Genomic DNA, 18,271 nt, shown 5'->3' with positions numbered 1-18,271 from the left:
CAAGATGGTCAGGGATGCAACACCATATTCTGTGTTCCTAGCCTCTCTAACAGAAGCTGGGAATGGACAACCAGGAATGGATCACTCAATGATCCTTCTGTTCATTCCCTCGGAAGCACCTGGCATTTGCCACTGTAGAAAGACAGGATACTGGGGTAGATGGACCATTGGTCTCGCCTGGTAGGGCTGGTCTCATGTTCTTAGACCAGAACTATTTTAAGAGAGAGAATTATCTCTATATATTGAGTCATTGAAACTTGTTTTGTTTGGACAAGGATATCACAACTTTTGGTGGGGACTACTTACTAACATTCTTAATATTGCACTGAGACTTCAGAATCCGTATCAACCCCAGTAGCACTATTATAACTACCATCACTGCATGGTGAGAGATTGGGTTTGCCATCACACTATTAGGCCTTCTCTTCACTGAACCCAAGAGATGGTCTGACCTGATGAGAAGGAAGTTCTATATACTCTAGGGAAATTTTTCAAAAGTTTCCCAGCATTCCTAACGTTATGTTCAGAGTCACTATACAGATTTATCTTATTCCACTGCCAATGTCTGAAGTACGGGCTGAGGTTCAGATGACTGAAGGCTCTCGCAGTTCTGAGGGAGTTAATAAGTTTGTTTACCTTGGGAAGGTTGTCTTCACAACTAACAAAGAGCTAGAAACTGTAGTCTTTTTGTAAAATCAAAGCCTAAATTTTGCAGAACAGAAGGGAAAGACCTGACATATGTGAGGGACGGTTGCTTATCATTTGAAACTGTAAAACTGCATTTAGATTTCACATTTACTAAGTAGGTTTAAAAAGAAAAAAAATCAAACTCTAAACATTGATTGAAAGTTGACTGAGAGAATGAATCGTCATCTTCTTAGGGGGGCTGTAAATTTTAGAAAATTATCAGTCTGATAGAAATAAAGTTTTTAAAATATCAGATGAATTAATCCTGATTTCCAGGTATAAAATATAACCTTTAAGGTAACATCAGTTCTCAGTATAACAATGTGGGACAGGTAGGGATATATTAAGCCTGTTTTGTTACAAGAGACCTGAAGGAAGCGGAACATAAAAATAAGCCTCTTTATCAATTTTAAGCAAACCTAAAATTTGATCATGGCTGTGGTCTAAATCTATTACAGATGTTCAAATTCAGTCTCCTTGGTGTCACTGGGAGATGAGCTGAATAGTGAGCAATCAACTTTTGTGTATTATAATTCAAGTTTAGAGATGCATGCTGAGGAAGTGAAACTGACAGACAATGTTTTGTCTATCTTTAAGTCAACAAAGAGCCTATATAAAATGACAGGTGCATTTTTAGGAAAAGAAAGCCCATAATGTTTTCCTATTTAGTAGGTGACTGTGTGTCCCAAGATAACACAAGCTTAAGGGACCAAAATAAGCATGATTATTAGAGGCTAGTGGCTTCTGAGTTCATACAAATTGAATTCTTTCATAGGCTGAAGGGCTGTGGAAATCCAGCAAAGAGTATAAAGCTCTGAAATCAAATTAGCATGTAAAGTGATTTTATATATGCAGGTTTGTAGCCACTAAGTTTGAATTTGAGAAAAATCCCATTACTTATCTTGTAAAAGAGAGAATTCTTAAATTCCCCATTTGCTATCCCTGATATAAAGGTTCTGCATATGAATAATAGTTTTCTGTAGTTGCCCGAAGATAGAGGTTATTGAATTGATCAAGATCCATTTCTTCTCTCTTCTTTCTCCCCCCCCCCCCCCCGTCTTTCTCTTTACAGGGTAACTGATTTAGGAAACATTAAAAGAAGATTGTATTTATCAACGGTCCATAAGGAGTTGTCTGTAACCCCTCTGCATGCAAAACTTCCTCTTTTTATGATCAAACGCAAAATAGTAGGTATCTTGGATATGTTACTTAAGTACTGTTGAACAGCATATTTCTGTTTGTATCAGACTTAATATATATATATTTTATTTTATCAGGTCTGTAAAGCGCACTTGTGTACGCTCTCTCGCTCGCTCTCGCTTTAGACCTCATAAAATCCTGTTGATTCAAGACACTTGAAAGAGAGCTACGCTCACATATGCACCAGATATTGTGTGTGTGTGGATATTTTTATGTATAACAGTTCTCTACTTGATATCAGAACTGCTTATAGTGTGGAGGAGAATCTGAGTTCTGTCTCCCTACCACTATGAAGATCTGAGTGATAATCAAAATCTGAGGAGGCTGTGGATCTGTTATAATTGGTGCCCTATATCTATTGTAATGACAGGTTTCAGAGTAGCAGCCGTGTTAGTCTGTATTCGCAAAAAGAAAAGGAGGACTTGTGGCACCTTAGAGACTAACAAATTTATTTGAGCTACAGCTCACTTCAAATGCATCCGATGAAGTGAGCTGTAGCTCACGAAAGCTTATGCTCTAATAAATTTGTTAGTCTCTAAGGTGCCACAAGTACTCCTTTTCTTTATATCTATTGTAAAAACATTGCCTCTTCCTATTCTCCCACAATCCATTTCTTTTTTGGTGCTTTCTCTCTTCTCACAGATTTCTTCATCTCCTCTCTCTCTCTCTTCCTTCTCCTAGCTACTGGCTATTAGTCCTGTTCATGACCTTCTCTGCATATAAACCCACAACCACCTCGTCTCCTTGCCACCCTGGACTCCCTTCTTGTCCTTTTGGGCTCTTTTCTCTAACTGCTGTCTGTCTGTCTGTCCTCCCACCTGCTGTCCTTCCCTTCCAATACATTTGGAATTCCTGCTCCGTTTCCAATTCATGACCTATTGATTTCTTACAAGCTCCATCTCCTTAAGGTGACCGGATGTCCCAGTTTTTATAGGGACAGTCTGGATATTTGGGGCTTTTTTGTATGGACTCCTATTACCCGCCACCCCCGTCCCAGTTTTTCACACTTGCTATCTGGCCACCCTACATCTCCTCAACATTGCTGAAACATGGTTTTCCTTACTGATTCTGTTTCATTGGCAGCCCTCCTTTTCTCTCTCACCCTCACCTGAAGTTAACTTTATCACCTTTAGTGGAACTCTGAGTAAGCATTAGTGCCTAGTTTTGAAATGTCACTTGTTTTTACATAGAATTCTACACAGTTAGCTACAGGGTAGCTATAAGACATAAGAAAAATATTTCATACAGAACTCTAAAATTAAGGGGTTATTTTATTATCATTTAGTTGAAGGCAGTTATGTTAATTTGTACCTCTAACGTCCCTTAGTTTTCTACTTTCTGGCAAGAGCTGTTTTTAAAAACAGAATATGCACCAGGCCATACCACTGAAGTAGTCATTAATTCAAGATCCATTAAAATTTTTCTTCAATACAATTTCAGTTAGTTGGTCTTGGTGTCAGGCTAACATTAATGTGGCTAGGCTAAAGTATGCATTAATGTACAGTACATTAAATTCAATCAGAATATGAACTTCAGTTACAGGGTTTCATTCAGATAATCTTTCATCAGGGATCTGACTCAATATTCTGATCAAATACAATGACAAAAAGTTTTAATAACCTTAACCCCTGAACAGCCAAGAATTTGCTTGTTCAAGAATAGGTCTAAACTCTGAGCATCGTGAGTACTTAACCATTTTTTTTTTAAATCTGATGGTTAGCTGCCTGTTAATTGTGGCAGATGTTTAAAGAGGGGCGTGTTTTGTTTTTAGTAATAAAAGGTTGCTTTTCTCCATGGCCAAGGTTGCAAGACTTTTTTTTTTTAAAAAACATTTATATAGATGCTGTAATGGTGGTATCTACTGTGTTCAAATATAAACCCCAATATTTTTATTGAACTTTTAGTCCCTTAACACCTAGCTCTTATATCATACTTTTCATCTGTCGATTTCAAAACACATTGCAAAGGAGTAAGTATCATTTATCACCATTTTAAAGATGGGCAAACTAAGACACAGTGAAGTGACTTGCCCAAGGTCAAGCCAGTTGGCCAGTGGCAGAGCTGGGAATAGAAGCCAGGTCTCCTGAGTCCCAGTCCTGAGCCCTGCATAGCTCTATCCACTAGGCATTGTATTTTTGTCATGTGTAATTCAGTGCTATTTCCAAACACTTCTTTTGTGTTGAAACCAGATGGAATATGCCTTACATTCTCATATATAGGCATCTTGTAGTGCCATTTTTACAAATGATTGCAGTTCTTCAGCAAGGTGACTGCTCCAGTAGTAGACTTAGAAATGTCAATTATAATTAAAAATTGTTTTCGTTAACTTGCACTAGTTTATTCCTATAGTTTAACTTAACTAATTTATTCCTAATACATATTTCTTACCTTTTGAACTTTCAGATTTAGGAGCAGAAAAATAATGGATGCAGTTTTCTTTTAAAGCTACCTGGGATTAAATTTTAATTTGTGCACTGAATTCCCCCCCCCCAATATGTTTTACATTTGGCATGTAGATACTGGGTTTTATATATAATATATATAGTGTGTGTGTGTGTGTGTGTGTGTGTGTGTGTGTGTATAGGACCCTTTTAAATTCTATTTTTCGAGGGAAATACTGATTTTCATTATGTTCAACTACTTGTATGTCTAGATTATACAAAAATCAACTTTATGCACAGATGTTAAGTTCTCTTTGAATAAAATTGAAACTGACAAAAGTGCAGGAGCTATTGGAGTAATACAAGAAAGACTAGTGCCATAATACGATTTTTGGCTGTCTTTAAACCTAGTGGAAAAATAATCACCAAGGTCTTGTTTGTACTAAGAAATTGCATTGTAGTTAAACACTATTTAACACTGGTTTTAACCATCCAGTTAGCTAACATAATGCTGACCTTGACTTTGCAGAATGTAGACAAGAACAGGACAAGTTCAGTATTGTCATAACTATCTGACATGATGCGGAAGGTAACTTGTTGTTAAAGTTGTGGGTGTCACCGTGTTAGCTAACTAAATAGTTTAAACAATTTTTTAAAATATAGTACAGTTTCCTAATGCAGACAGACCACTAGTCACTGTGTACCATTGTTTTGGAGGATGTGGGGGGACAGCACCTGTTGCAATTCATGGGGAGAAATCTTGATATAAGAAGTTACCAAAGTTTTTAAGCACAGTCTATAAAAGTAGTTAAAAAGCTACAGTGAAATTAAACAACCTTTAAAGTATTGAAAGTAGCAAAACTTTGTATCCAAACACTTGCAGTTAACAAATGCTTCTCATAATTTGCTTCTCCAGTTGTCTGCAAAAATAATTTTGTGAGGATACCCTGGATAATTGTGCTCATTTGAGCATGCAGTCACCAATTTTATATATATATGCAATTACTAGTTTGTATTTATAAATGACTGTTGCATGTGTAACTATCACAGTGGTAACAGATCATTTTTTTAAAATAGTGAAATATTATGCATAAAGGAAAACTGTTGGAGTCCAATCCCATACTGTAAGTTTAGTTAGCAGAGAACTAGACGGTCTTCAAATGTGTTAAAGGTTAAGAGGATCATGATCAATTGTTCTCTATGAAGGTAGTACAATTAGTAATGGGCTTAATTTGCAGGAAGGGAGATTTAATATATTAAAACCCTTTCTAACTGTAAGGATAGTTAAACACTGGAATAGGTTTCTGGTTGTGGAATCCCTGTCACTGGAGGTTTTTAAGAATAGATTAGACAAATGTGCAAGTTGTCATCTAGGTATACTATAGCAGCTCAGCACAGGTATTGGACTAGATAACCTCTCGAGGTCCCTGCCAGCCCTAAATTACTATGGTTCTATCATTTTTACTACACTGCAATAGTTTATGTAAGGATTGCACTAAAAATATTTTTTTCTCTATTCTAGTGGTGCAATTTGTGCATTGACTTGGTAGCATTCACCAGTGAAATATTCAAAGGAGCTGTTTTCCAGTCTTTGGATGGAATTATCATCTCGGCTAACTGTAAACTGAGAAAGATCTTCACTTTGAAATCAAAGCCTCAAGATACAGCTGAGGAAGATGGTGTGTTACAGATGATATGCTATCTCAGTCATTACCGTTCATGTGGTAAAAACAAAAGCTCCTTGACCGCAATCTTTAAATTAATCATTTTGAGAAATGATGTGATTGCATGAAAACGGAAGTGTGTTTAATTCATATACATCTAGTCGTCTTGGACAATAGATGACATCGGGTAAATGTAGCTATGTACATTTTATAGAGTGGTTCATGAATGCTGTTGTGTGGGAAAGGTCTCCTCTTTGGTTTAGAATGCCTTTTAAAAACTTTTCTGGCAAAACTCTATGTGGAGTTGTTTTATCATGTAGCTTGGAAGATAACTTGTTGCTTAATTATCAGTGTCTGCTCTTGCTGGGAAAAAAGGAGATGTCATTCCCCAAGGTGGCTTCCAGTGAGGATGAAAAACATGTACATTAGCTGTACTCCAGCAGTTCCCCGATTACCTCTAGCCTGGAGATTTAACAGCTGATGAAGGCTTTCTTCTTTAAACAATCCAAGGAAATGTTAGCTGGGAGACTGCAAGTCACTAATCTACTTCCTGATGATTTTAAGGTGCATTAAACAGAGGTTTTAAACAGTCCTAGATTATTAAAATTCTAAATGCAATTTGATGCCGTCTTCTCATGGCAAAGAATCTAAAGAGAACTGAAAGTGGCTCAATGTGGAATCTACTCTTCTCACAAAGACTGCAAGAAAGGGAAATTATACAAATGAAAGATACTGAATGACCATAGATACTACAGTTTCAGAGTAGCAGCCATGTTGGTCTGTATTCGCAAAAAGAAAAGGAGTACTTAGTCTCTAAGGGGCCACGACAAATTTATTTGAGCATAAGCTTTCATGAGCTACAGCTCACATCCGATGAAGTGAGCTGTAGCTCACGAAAGCTTATGCTCAAATAAATTTGTTAGCCTCTAAGGGGCCACAAGTACTCCTTTTTCTTTTTTCATAGATACTACATGATCCCTGTTGCCATAGTATCTGAGTGCCCCACAGTCTTTATTGGGTTTGTCTTCAAAATATCCTTGTTAGTTAAGGAAGTCTTATTCTCCACATCTTACAGGTGAGGAACAGAGACTGAATTACTTTCTCAAGGTCACTCAGGAAGTCCATAGTGGAGCCAGACATTGAACCCAGGTCTCTCTAGAATCCTAGGCTAGCACCTAACCACTAGACTGTCATTTGCCTGATGAGACAGATTCATACCACACCCAGCACCACTACAAGGATGGCTGGGAGGCAACTTGCACCTCCCCTATTTAGGGTCTGCACATGGCCAGTTTAGCCTCTTCTGCAGGCTAGAGCATGGGCCTTGTTGTGCTGGCATCTATGGACTATTACGCTGTCTTCTATTTCTACACCAACACCAAAAAGAATTCCTTTTCTATTAGTCTGGCCACAGCCTACCACAGAACACCCCCTATTAATTATCTTTTTGGGTACCACCATTCTACTTGCCCTTGCACTAAACCTAGAAGAAAATGGCATCCCTGCCATAGGATGTTTCAGTATAAACTGGATACATGGTACCCCAGATGATAAGATGACCAGTTACAAACCAATGTAGATATTAGGAATTTATTATATAGAGTTATGTATCATAAGTTTCTTTGGGGACTAACACTGAAGAACTACATGTAAGAAGTGTATTTTCAGGAGGGATATAGAGAGAAGGCACTTGATTGCTGTACTAGAAAAGTGTTCTATGCAGAAGGGGAAAAGATGTACAGAGAACATTAGGAGAGGGATTCAAAGGGAGAGGCCAAGTAGATGACTTGTCAGGGAGCAGGAAGAAATGGTCATAGAGATTTAAGGTGGGATTTTCAAAAGCATTCTGAGCGTTAAGTGGCTGATTCCTAGTGACTTTCAGTGGGAGTTTGGAACAATGCAATCTCAATCAACTTTTTAGGACTGCAATAGGAAGTCTCTGCATATCTGGCTCCTGCCCATTGGTGAGGCTCTCTCCCTTGCTTTCACAGATGTGCAAAATACAGCAAGCAGTTATCATTTGAAGTGTATATTGCTTGGCAGCTTTCAGCCTCCTCATGAGGAAATATCATCTTCTTTTCAGCCTTCCAAATGCACACTCTGCTGTCATTCTGCAGCTACTCAGGTTGTAGTTGTACAAGTCCTTTGTCCTGTCCAAATGTCCAGTAAAAGACTACATAAGCCAGGGAAACAAAGTGTAAACTCGGTCTCTCAGAATGAGAGTGGGAATCGCAACAGCATTAATGTCCATAGTGGTCCTATAAGCAAAAATTCCTTTTTTCATTAAAGAAAATGGGTGAGAGTTTCAAAAGGTCTGAGCATCATGAAATTTTCCAGACCACCCCACATTGTTGGTCAGCCTGTTTTGGTGATCAACCAGGGCTTAGAGCAACATGGAGAAATGCTGGGTTTTTTGTATGATATGTGAAGCCTGTGGAGAGCAAGAAGAATAGACATATGGGCCTCATCAGAGGCTGCAATATCGTTTGGGTACCCCAACCCTGCAAATCCATCAGTCTCTTGTGCATTGCCAAGCTTTATGATCCCCACCATCAGCACCTTCTTTAGAACGGCGTACACCTCTTTGACAGCAGCCCTGACAGTCAATATACCAATAGCAAATTGGTTAGCTATTGACTGGTAGCAACTGGAAGTGATGAGCTGCCCGTTGGCAAAGGCCACATGCTGCTCCACTCAGAGTGGAGTATTCATATTAGCGTGCCGCTGCTGCAGCTCTGAGGTGAGCTCCATGCAGATGCATTGGAAAGTACCTGCTGTTATCCTGAAATTCTGGCACCACTGCTGGTCATCTCTGGACTGCATCACTATCCTCTCCCAGCACTGCCAGATGCCTATCTAAATGATATGCTCTAGATCAAACAAAAGTTATGCGCTTGTAATGAGTCTGGGTAACAAACTAGCAACTCTGTGTTTTTTAAAAGTTGCTATTGTGGGGGGTTCACAATTTCTTCATCCAGAGCTAAGCATTAAAGTAAAAAAAATAATTTATCTTTATGAAAGGAAGAGGTAGAGTTTGAAACATTGACTCCCATTTTTTAACCAGCATTTTCCAGATGCAACTGCTGTAGGGCTCTCTATACAGAACTACACCATAAAACTACACAGAAGATGTAGTTCCGTATAGAGAGCACTGCAGTACTCCCGCCTACTGTACCCCTTTCAGGAGTCTGATTTGTCTTATGTACTCCAAGTCTCACCTCACTGAAAAACTACTTACTTACTTACAAAATTAGAAATTAAAAATAACAAAAGTGTCACAGCACACTATTACTGAAAAATTGCTTACTTTCTCATTTTTTGCCATATGATTTGTGACGTGGCAAGACCAGATGGCTATAGAAAAGTAGTGGGAGATAGATATATTAGCTCCAGGCTAAACAAATCCCTGGTACCAGGATAAGTGAAATAGCAGCTGCTCCAGGTCAATTAAGACACCTGGGGCCAATTAAGAACTTTCCAGAAGGCAGGGAGAAGGCTAGGTTGATTGGGACACCTGAAGCCAATCAGGGGCTGGCTGAAACTAGTTAAAAGCCTCCCAGTCAGTCAGGTGGGGGTGCCTGTCAGGAGCTGTGGGAGGAAGTTGTGCTGTCGGAGAGGCTGAGCAGTACACACCATATCAGGCACAAGGAAGGAGGCTCTGAGGTAAGGGTGAAGTGGAGCTTGAGGAAGTAAGGGCTGCTGTGGGGGAAGTAGCCCAGGGAATTGTACATGTCATGTTTCTAAAAGGTCAGCTACCATAGCTGATACTATTAGGGTCCCTGGGCTGGAGCCTGGAGTAGAGGGTGGGCCTGGGCTCCCCCCATCCCCCCGCACCTTTGCCCCCTGATTAATCACTGAGACTGGGAGACAACAGAGACTGTGCAAGGAAGGATAACTTCTCCTCTCCTCCCTCGCTGGCTTATGATGAAAATGGCTCAGTAGACTGTGACCCTTGTCTCTAAAGGGAGAAGGGTTACGTGAAGGATCACAGTGAGCCTCTGAGGCTAGCGAAATCCACCAGGAAACGCAGGACCCATCGAGGCAAGGACAGAGCTTTGTCACAGATTATAAAATAATTGGAATACATTTCAGTGTGTATATTGAGCAGTATAAACAAGTCATTGTCTGTATGAAATTTTAGTTTGTACTGTCTTCGCTAGTGCTTTTTATGTAGTCTGTTGTAAAACTAGGCAAATATCTAAAGGAGTTGATGTACCCCCTGGAAGACATCTGCGTACCCCCATGCCCCTGGTTGAGAACCACTGGTGTAGAAGGTGGCTTAGTTAGGTATTTCAACATCTCTGTGGCCTTAATTGTAGAAACTACTAAGTGGGAGCACAAAAACAGACCCAGTTAATCAAGGTGAAAAATTTGGCTATTAGCATCTGTAGAACAAACATTTCCTACTAAATCTAAATTGTTTCAGGGTATAGTTGCCACCTTGCTAATCTGCTCACACACCTTTTTTTATTGTTAAAATAAATTAATAAAAACTTCTGTTTGTACCTACCTGAGCTAAGTTTAATACCAGAGTTTTGCAGTATTTACTAGCAATTCAATATTTGCTACTTTAGCAATTGTACCAGTGATCAGTGCAGTATTCTGATGTGCAGCATTTCTGAAAATCAGAAAACTGAAGTATTAGAACGGAAACTAAACTTTTGTCAAAAAAATGAACAAAGAACATTTTGTGACAGTAGCTTTGTTTACTTACTAAACCACGGAATTCATTTACTCACCATGGCTATCCCAGTTATCTGCACAAACTAGAAAGTTTAACTAGTTAACATTTGGGCCTTAATCAACTTGACGTTGTTTTAGAATTAACAAGAACATTCTTTGAAAAATTAATAGTTGCACAAGCTTTTCAGTGACTACTATGTGTTATAAATATGTCCGATCACATAAACTGGCCTTTATAGCCCAAGTAACAAATAATTTAATACTACTGCATTTCTGACCACGTTAGTTATAAAAAAGTGAAGCCTTTGTCTTTAGTTCCAGATATATTTGGTCTTCCATTCACAGCTGATGACCCCACAGATACTATTCCTCGAACCTGCCAGCTAAATACAGATGTGCCACAAGTCACACAACTGCTGAACATGACTAAACTTCGCCAACCAGAAATAAGATTTGGAGGTCGTCCCTTAACTTCATCAGAATCAGGTATACTGTCTTACTAAAATTACTTTGTGTGTATGTGTGAGAGAGAGAGAGAGATAATAATATAATGTGCATACAGTTTGATGTGTCCTATAACACATTTTAAGGGTCCAGTTTTCTCACCTAGGCACCAGTTGTACATGCCTAAAATTGTATGCACACACAAATGCACATTTTGTAGGTGCAAGTATGTGTGCAGACTTGAACAATTCTAACACACATGCTTGCAAAGTCCTGGGATTTAGAAGCACAAAACCCATTAGAATGAGTTTTTGTAGGTGGAAATTCTAATGTTTGCTCAGTTGTTAGAATTTTACAAGTGTATACTTGGGTGTTTTGCCAGTAGAATAACAAAGCATCTGGAAGATCATAGAAGATTAAGGTTGGAAGAAACCTCAGGAGGTCATCTAGTCCATCTCGTCCAACCCCCTGCTCAAAGCAGGACCAACACCAACTAAATCATCCCAGTCGGGGCTTTGTCAAGCCTCCCGAGGGAACCCATTCCAGTGCTTCGCCACCCTCCTAGTGAAATAGTGTTTCCTAATATCCAACCTAGACCTCCCTCATTGCAACTGGAGACCATTGCTCCTTGTCCTGTCATCTGCCACCACTGAGACCAGCTGAGTGCCAGCCTCTTTGGACCTTCCCCCCACCCAGGTAGTTGAAGGCTGCTATCAAATACCCCCTCGCTCTTCTCTTCTGCAGACTGAATGAGCGCAACTCCCTCAGCTTCTCCTTGTAAGTCATGGTCACTGCTCACTAATCATTTTCGTTGCCCTCCGCTGGCCTCTCTCCAATTTGTCCACATCCTGTCTGTAGTGGGGGGCCCAACACTGGATGCAGTACTCCAGATGTGGGCTGACCAGTACTGAATAGAGGGGGAATAATCACTTCCCTCAGTCTGCTGGCAATGCTCCTACTAATGCAGCCCAATATGCCATTAGCCTCCTTGGCAACAAGGGCACACTGCTGAGTCATATCCAGCTTCTCGCCCACTGTAATCCCCAAGTCCTTTTCTGAAGAACTGCCACTTAGCCAGTCGGTCCCCAACCTGTAGCAGTGCATGGGATTCTTCCATTCTAAGCGGAGGACTCTGCACTTGTCCTTGTTGAACCTCATCAGATTTCTTTTGGCCCAGTCCTCTCATTTGTCTACGTCACTCTGGACCTTATCCCTACCCTACAGCATATCTACCTCTCCCCCCAGCTTAGTGTCATCCACAAACTTGCTGAGGGTGCAATCCACCCCATCATCCAGATCACTAATGAAGATGTTGAATAAAACCGGCCCCAGGACAAATCCCTGTGGCACTCCGCTTGATACCAGCTGCCAACTAGACATCGAGCCATTGGTCACTACCTGTTGTGCCTGACGATCTAGCCAACGTTCTATCTACCTTATAGTCCATTCATCCAATCCCTACTTCTTTATGAACTTCATGAACTGCTGGGTTTAACCAGCATGGATTCTGAAATGGAAAATCATTTCTCACTGATCTGTTAGAATTCTTTGAATGTGTCAGTACAATAGTGCATGAAGAAAAACTTTTTGATGTAATTTATTTAAACTTCAAAAAGAGATTCTGTGAGGTTCTGCAAAAAAGGCTAAAAGCTAATAAAGACTCTAAGTAATCACAGGGTGAGAGTGGCAAAGTACTGTCTTAGATCAAGAACTGGCTAAGAGACAGAAAGCAAAGAGGATTCAATTTTCATCATGGCAAGATGTTAACAGAGGGGCCTCAAGATTCTAGGCTAGAGCCCGTGGTGGTGTTCAATATATTTATTAATGAACTGCAAAGGTGAGTGAATAATGAGGTAGTAAAATTTTCAGATGACATCATTTAGGTTGGTCAGAGCCAGAAAGGATTGTGAAGAACTTGAAAGAGACCTAAAAGAGCTTGGTGAACGGGCAACACAATGAAGCTCAGTGTCAATAAATGCAAAGTAATGCACATTGGAGGAAAAAAATTAAACTACTTATACTTTTACTAGTTTCTAAATTAACTGTTGCAACCCAAGAAAGGTTTAATGCACAGCTGCAGTCAAAAAAGCTAACAGGATGTTATGCTACATAAGCAATGGGATGGAGAACAATAGCAAAAATATTATAAAGCCTTTATTTAAATCAATGGTGTATCCTTACCTGGATTACTGTGTGCAAATTGAGCAGCCCGTCTCAAAAAGAATATTGTGGAACTAAAGGGGTTCAGAGAAGAGCAACAGAATGATCAAAGACCTGGGTTAGCCAGTCTCTAACTCAGGGGTGGCCAACCTGAGCCTGAGAAAGAGCCAGAATTTACAAATGTACGTTGCCAAAGAGCCACAGTAATACATCAGCAGCCCCTCATGAGCTCCCCCGTTCTCCCCGCCCCCGCAGTGCCTCCCACCCACTGGCAGCCCTGCCGATCAGCGCTTCCCCCCTTCCCACACCTCCCAATCAGCTGTTACATGGCATGCAGGAGGTTCCGGGGGGAGGAGTGAGGGCACAGCAGACTCAGGGGAGGGGTGAAGTGGGGGCAGGGCCTGTAGCAGAACCAGGGTTGAGCAGTGAGCACCCCCCCAGCACATTAGAAAGTTGGTGCCTGTAGCTCCAGCCCCGGAGTCGGTGCCTAGGCAAGGAACTGCATATTAACTTCCGAAGAGCCGCATGTGGCACCAGAGCCACAGGTTGGCCACCCCTGCTCTAACTATTAGAGATCGGGGTGAGACCTATAATGAGGGGGCCAGATTGTTATGCCTACTTCAGGATTCTGCCATCCTCTGAATCATATGGTTCTGGCCACTGGCAGAGTCAGGATACTAGACTAGGTGGATCCTTGAAATGTTCCCTATGGCAGTCCCTATGTTAATATGTTTGCATCTGCAAAGTGCAGGGGTATGTATGCAAAATGTTGTGTATACCCAATGTGACAGGGTTGGGCCAGATGGCTACAGGAGAGTAATAGAAGGCAGATATATTAGCCCCAGGCTAAGTAGGTCCCTTTTCCCTGGGTAAGGTAACAGGGAAGATTCCAGAACAATCTGGAAACCTTCTGATTAGAACACCTTCAGCCAATCAAGAAGCTGTTAGAATCAATTAAGGCAGGCTAATTAGGGCACCTGGATTTAAAAAGGAGCTCACTTCAGTTTGTGGTGTGCGTGTGAGGAGCTGGGAGCAAGAGATGGTAGGAGGTGAGAGTGAGAACGTGGACTGTTGGAGGACTGAGGAGTACAAGCATTATCAGACACCAGGAGGAAGGTCCTGTGGTGAGGATAAAGAAGGGGTTGGGAGGAGGTCATGGGGAAGTAGCCCAGGGAGTTGTAGCTGTCACACAGCTGTTCCAGGAGGCACTCTAGACAGCTGCATTCCACAGGGCCCTGGGCTGGAACCCGGAATAGAGGGTGGGCCCAGGTTCCCCCCAAACCTCTCAATTCCTCATCAGACACAGGAGGAGTTGACGTGGACCTTGGGTTCACGAAAACAGCCAAATTAAGGGCTGCAGTGAAGCGCTAAGGCGAGCAAATCCGCCAATAAGCACAAGACCCACCAAGGTGGAGGAACTTTGTCACACCAAGTAGAGGTTAGGCTGCTGAAAAGCTGATACTGAAATTTTTATGGAAAATATTGTAAAGTTTAGCATAAAAGTTGTTATGGGTAGAAAAAAATTGCAAATTGTGTTGATGTCTGGAAGTATAGCTGGGATCTCAGCAGCCTCACTCCACAGGTAAGTAGGTTTTAGGTCAGACCATTTAAAGAGCCAACGCTTGTCCACAAAGCCACACTTCCCATAGAAACCCTGGGTGCAATCTTGGCCCTGCTGAAGTCAACTGAAGTTTTGGCATTGACTTCAGCCGGGTCAGGATTTCACCCCATGTCTTTTAATGCCTTGCTACAAAAGAAAGAATCCTCCTTTTAAACAATTCTGTAATGTTAAAAAATCTTTAATAAAGAAGAGCAACAATATGTGAGCCATGAATAATCAATTTCCAGTTGTATGTCAGTACTCTTGTGCCCAATATGAAAGTGTTCATAAACAAAAAATAATAGGACTATTTTATAACATAATATCAGACAAATAGTTAGATAAATACTGTAATTTGTTTTTATTTCATTCTTCATATGAAAGTCTTTTCTAGTTTAATTTTACAAGACACTTAATTATATGTTTGAATAAATATTCAAAGCTAAACCCAAGAATTTTAAGTAACTTTTTATTTTAAAGTTCAAGGACACCATGATGCATTGCATTAAAGGACACTTGGAGAACTCCTGACTGCATTATTAATTTTTTTTATACCGGAACTAAAAATTCTTGATCGAAATTATAGTTGAGCCTGTCCATTGATAAGCAGATGTGCATCACTATGTTTCTTAGCAAGGATCTGAACACAGAATCGCATTAAATAATATCCTCCATTTCATTTCCTAAACCCCTACATACTATTTAAATGCCATCTAATGTATAAGCAGTTCCATGTTCTGGTAATCACTTTTCAGGCCAAATCCTGCTCCCACTGAAGTCTGTAATAAAACTCACATTGACTCGAAAGGGAGCAAAAGTAAGCCCATGGTGGTGTACACTTTTATTATCCAAGAATAAAGACTGATTAGAATACAAACTTTAAAAAACAGATGATCTTTGAATGTCATGAGTGAATATAAATGAGTATCTTCACTTGTACAATAGCATATCCTTGCATAAATTGTAATGTTTGCTTCCAAATGTACATGCAGTATGAGGAAAAAACAGAAAATACTGGCATGCACGTTGCATGGGTCCTTTTTCAGGATTTTTATTTCATTAACAGATTACAGTTTCACCAAAATTAAGAGCATGTTGTTGCTTCAAAATTGTCATGTAGGAGTAATTTTCTTGAATTACAAATAGAGATGTAATCCGTTCAAGAGCAAGAGTGTTTTGAATGTTTTCAGTTAAATTAATAAAACCAGCATGTATCCAGTAAATCATTGTGTCTAATTTAACTAAAAATTTACACTGTTAATTCCTTCAATTCCAAACCCACATTAAGTAATGACTGTCAGTCAATGTAGAACTGTAGGAAGTAATTTTTTTTTTCCATTAATGAGACCTCAGTTTAACTGAACAGAGAATGAAGTCTGGTTATTTAAATTGAGTAGTTCAACTCACTAATGACAAGATGTAGTGGTCCACTAAGCACAGCTCAAAACCAGTAATTTACTTAAAAATTAGTACTCTATTTGCCTGAGTGGTTTCATTTCCACAGCAGCAACATTGTGGGTTGTTTTTAATTTGTTTTAAGTAAGAGCAGCCATGTTTCTTTTGGACTGTATGTCAATATGAAACAGAAAAGTATCCTGGAACATGTTATCTAGGCACCTCTTCTAAGAAATACAAGCAAGCTGTGTTTGCTGTAATGTGTTTTGAAACAAAAATGCATACAGTATGGGAAGATTCGTATGTCCTCCTACAAGAGATTTTTATTCCAGTTTTGTTCCAGATTTCCCCGTCTCTTCACCTTTTTTTATGAATTTATAAACTTTTCAGTAACCAGATAAGGTACTAAAAGATTATATCTGAGAAGTAGAACACATATCTTGGACATCTAACGTAGTGAAAGCTAATGAAAATGAGGTAGGATAAGAGGCTAAAATCGGGAAAGAACAAGTTAAAAAGTACTTAGACAAGTTAGCTGTCTTCAAGTCACCAGGGCCTGATGAAATGCATCCTAGAATACTCAAGGAGCTGACTGAAGAGATATCTGAGCCATTAGTGATTATCTTTGAAAAGTCATGGAAGACGGGAGAGATTCCAGAAGACTGGAAAGGGTCAAATATAGTGCCCATCTATAAAAAGGGAAATAAGGACCACCTGGGGAATTAAAGACCAGTCAGCTTAACTTCTGTATCCAGAAAGATAATGGAGCAAATAATTAAGCAATCAATTTGCAAACACCTAGAAGATAATAAGGTGATAAATAACAGTCAGCATGGAGGATTTCTCAAGAACAAATCATGTCAAACCAACCTAATAGCTTTCTTTGACAGGATAACGAGGTTTGTGGCTGGAGGGAAGCAGTAGATGTGTATAGTATATCTTGATTTTAGTAAGGCTTTTGATACTGTCTCACACGACCTTCTCAAAAACAAACTAGGGAAATGCAACCTAGATGGAGCTACTGTAAGGTGGGTGCATAACTGGTTGGAAAATGGTTCCCAGAGAGTAGTTATCAGTGGTTCACAGACAAGCTGGAAGGGCATATCAAGTGGGGTCCCCCAGGGATCGGTTCTGGGTCTGGTTCTGTTCAATATCTTCATCAGTTATTTAGATAATGGCAGAGAGAGTACACTTACAAAGTTTGCAGGTGATACCATTGTGACGGAATCCCCGGGGTACAGCCTGGGACTGTGGGACTGCTGTGCCCCCTTAACTCTCTCAATGCTTTGCTAGTGACAAGCAGCAAACCGCTCCAGGTGCTGTGATCACTCAGCACAACCGCATGTGGAGCCCCACACCCAACTAGATTTCACGAATGTTCCCAGAGCCACTCATGAAATCACACAGAGAAAGGCACCAGCCAGATTCCCCCCAGCTCCCAGCCTTGTACCTCAGGAATATACCATCTTGCACTGCTCAAGACCCTTTCTTGAGCAATACAAGTTTATTAATTGGTTCACCACTTCAAAAATGGAAAATGGATATACACCAGCCTTCGTAAACCTGAGCAGATTTTCCAAGCAAATCAGGCAAACTCACTGATAAAGATAAATAGTAAAACAAGTTTATTGATTACAAAAGGTAAATTTTAAGTGATTGATAAGCAAAGTCAGAATGGCTAGCCGAGGAGCAGCCCTGGACCCCACTGGACCCTCTGCAGGGCTGGCAGCCCTAGACCCCATCGTCTGCCACGAATACTGTGGGACACCATATCAAAAGCTTTGCTAAAGTCGAGATAAATCACATGCACCACTTTCCCCATATCCGCAGAGCCAGTTATCTCATCATAGAAGGCAATCAGGTTGGTCAGGCATGACTTGCCCTTGGTGAATCCATGTTCACTGTTCCTGATCATCTTCCTCTCCTCCAAGTGCTTCAAAATAGATTCCTTAAGGACCTGCTCCATGATTTTTCCAGGGACTGAGCTGAGGCTGACTGGTCTGTAGTTCCCTGGATTCTCCTTCTTCCCTTTTTTAACGATGGGCACTATTGGCCAG

At 40.4% G+C, this 18,271-nt stretch overlaps 1 protein-coding gene across 22 annotated transcripts in view; it reads left to right on the top strand.

Annotated features, from left to right (window-relative positions):
• The window catches only part of CFAP20DC (CFAP20 domain containing), a 175,375-nt gene that overhangs the window by 51,906 nt on the left and 105,198 nt on the right, over positions 1-18,271 (top strand). For 15 of the 22 annotated variants that reach the window (XR_006282468.1, XM_043517949.1, XM_043517960.1 and 12 more), the window contains 3 exons: positions 1,760-1,874; positions 5,791-5,947; positions 10,961-11,101. Coding sequence is in view for 21 of the 22 variants with exons in the window: in XM_043517949.1 (XP_043373884.1) it covers positions 1,760-1,874; positions 5,791-5,947; positions 10,961-11,101 (413 nt within the window). In the remaining variant the exon portion in view is untranslated. Of the gene's footprint in view, positions 1-1,759; positions 1,875-5,790; positions 5,948-10,936; positions 11,102-18,271 lie in introns of all 22 variants that reach the window. The other 7 variants (XM_043517957.1, XM_043517956.1, XM_043517947.1 and 4 more) reach the window with 1 other exon arrangement.

Source organism: Dermochelys coriacea, chromosome 7 (genome assembly GCF_009764565.3).
Source record: "Dermochelys coriacea isolate rDerCor1 chromosome 7, rDerCor1.pri.v4, whole genome shotgun sequence".
NCBI lineage: Eukaryota > Metazoa > Chordata > Testudines > Dermochelyidae > Dermochelys > Dermochelys coriacea.
This window is presented reverse-complemented; position numbering and strand designations above follow the sequence as displayed.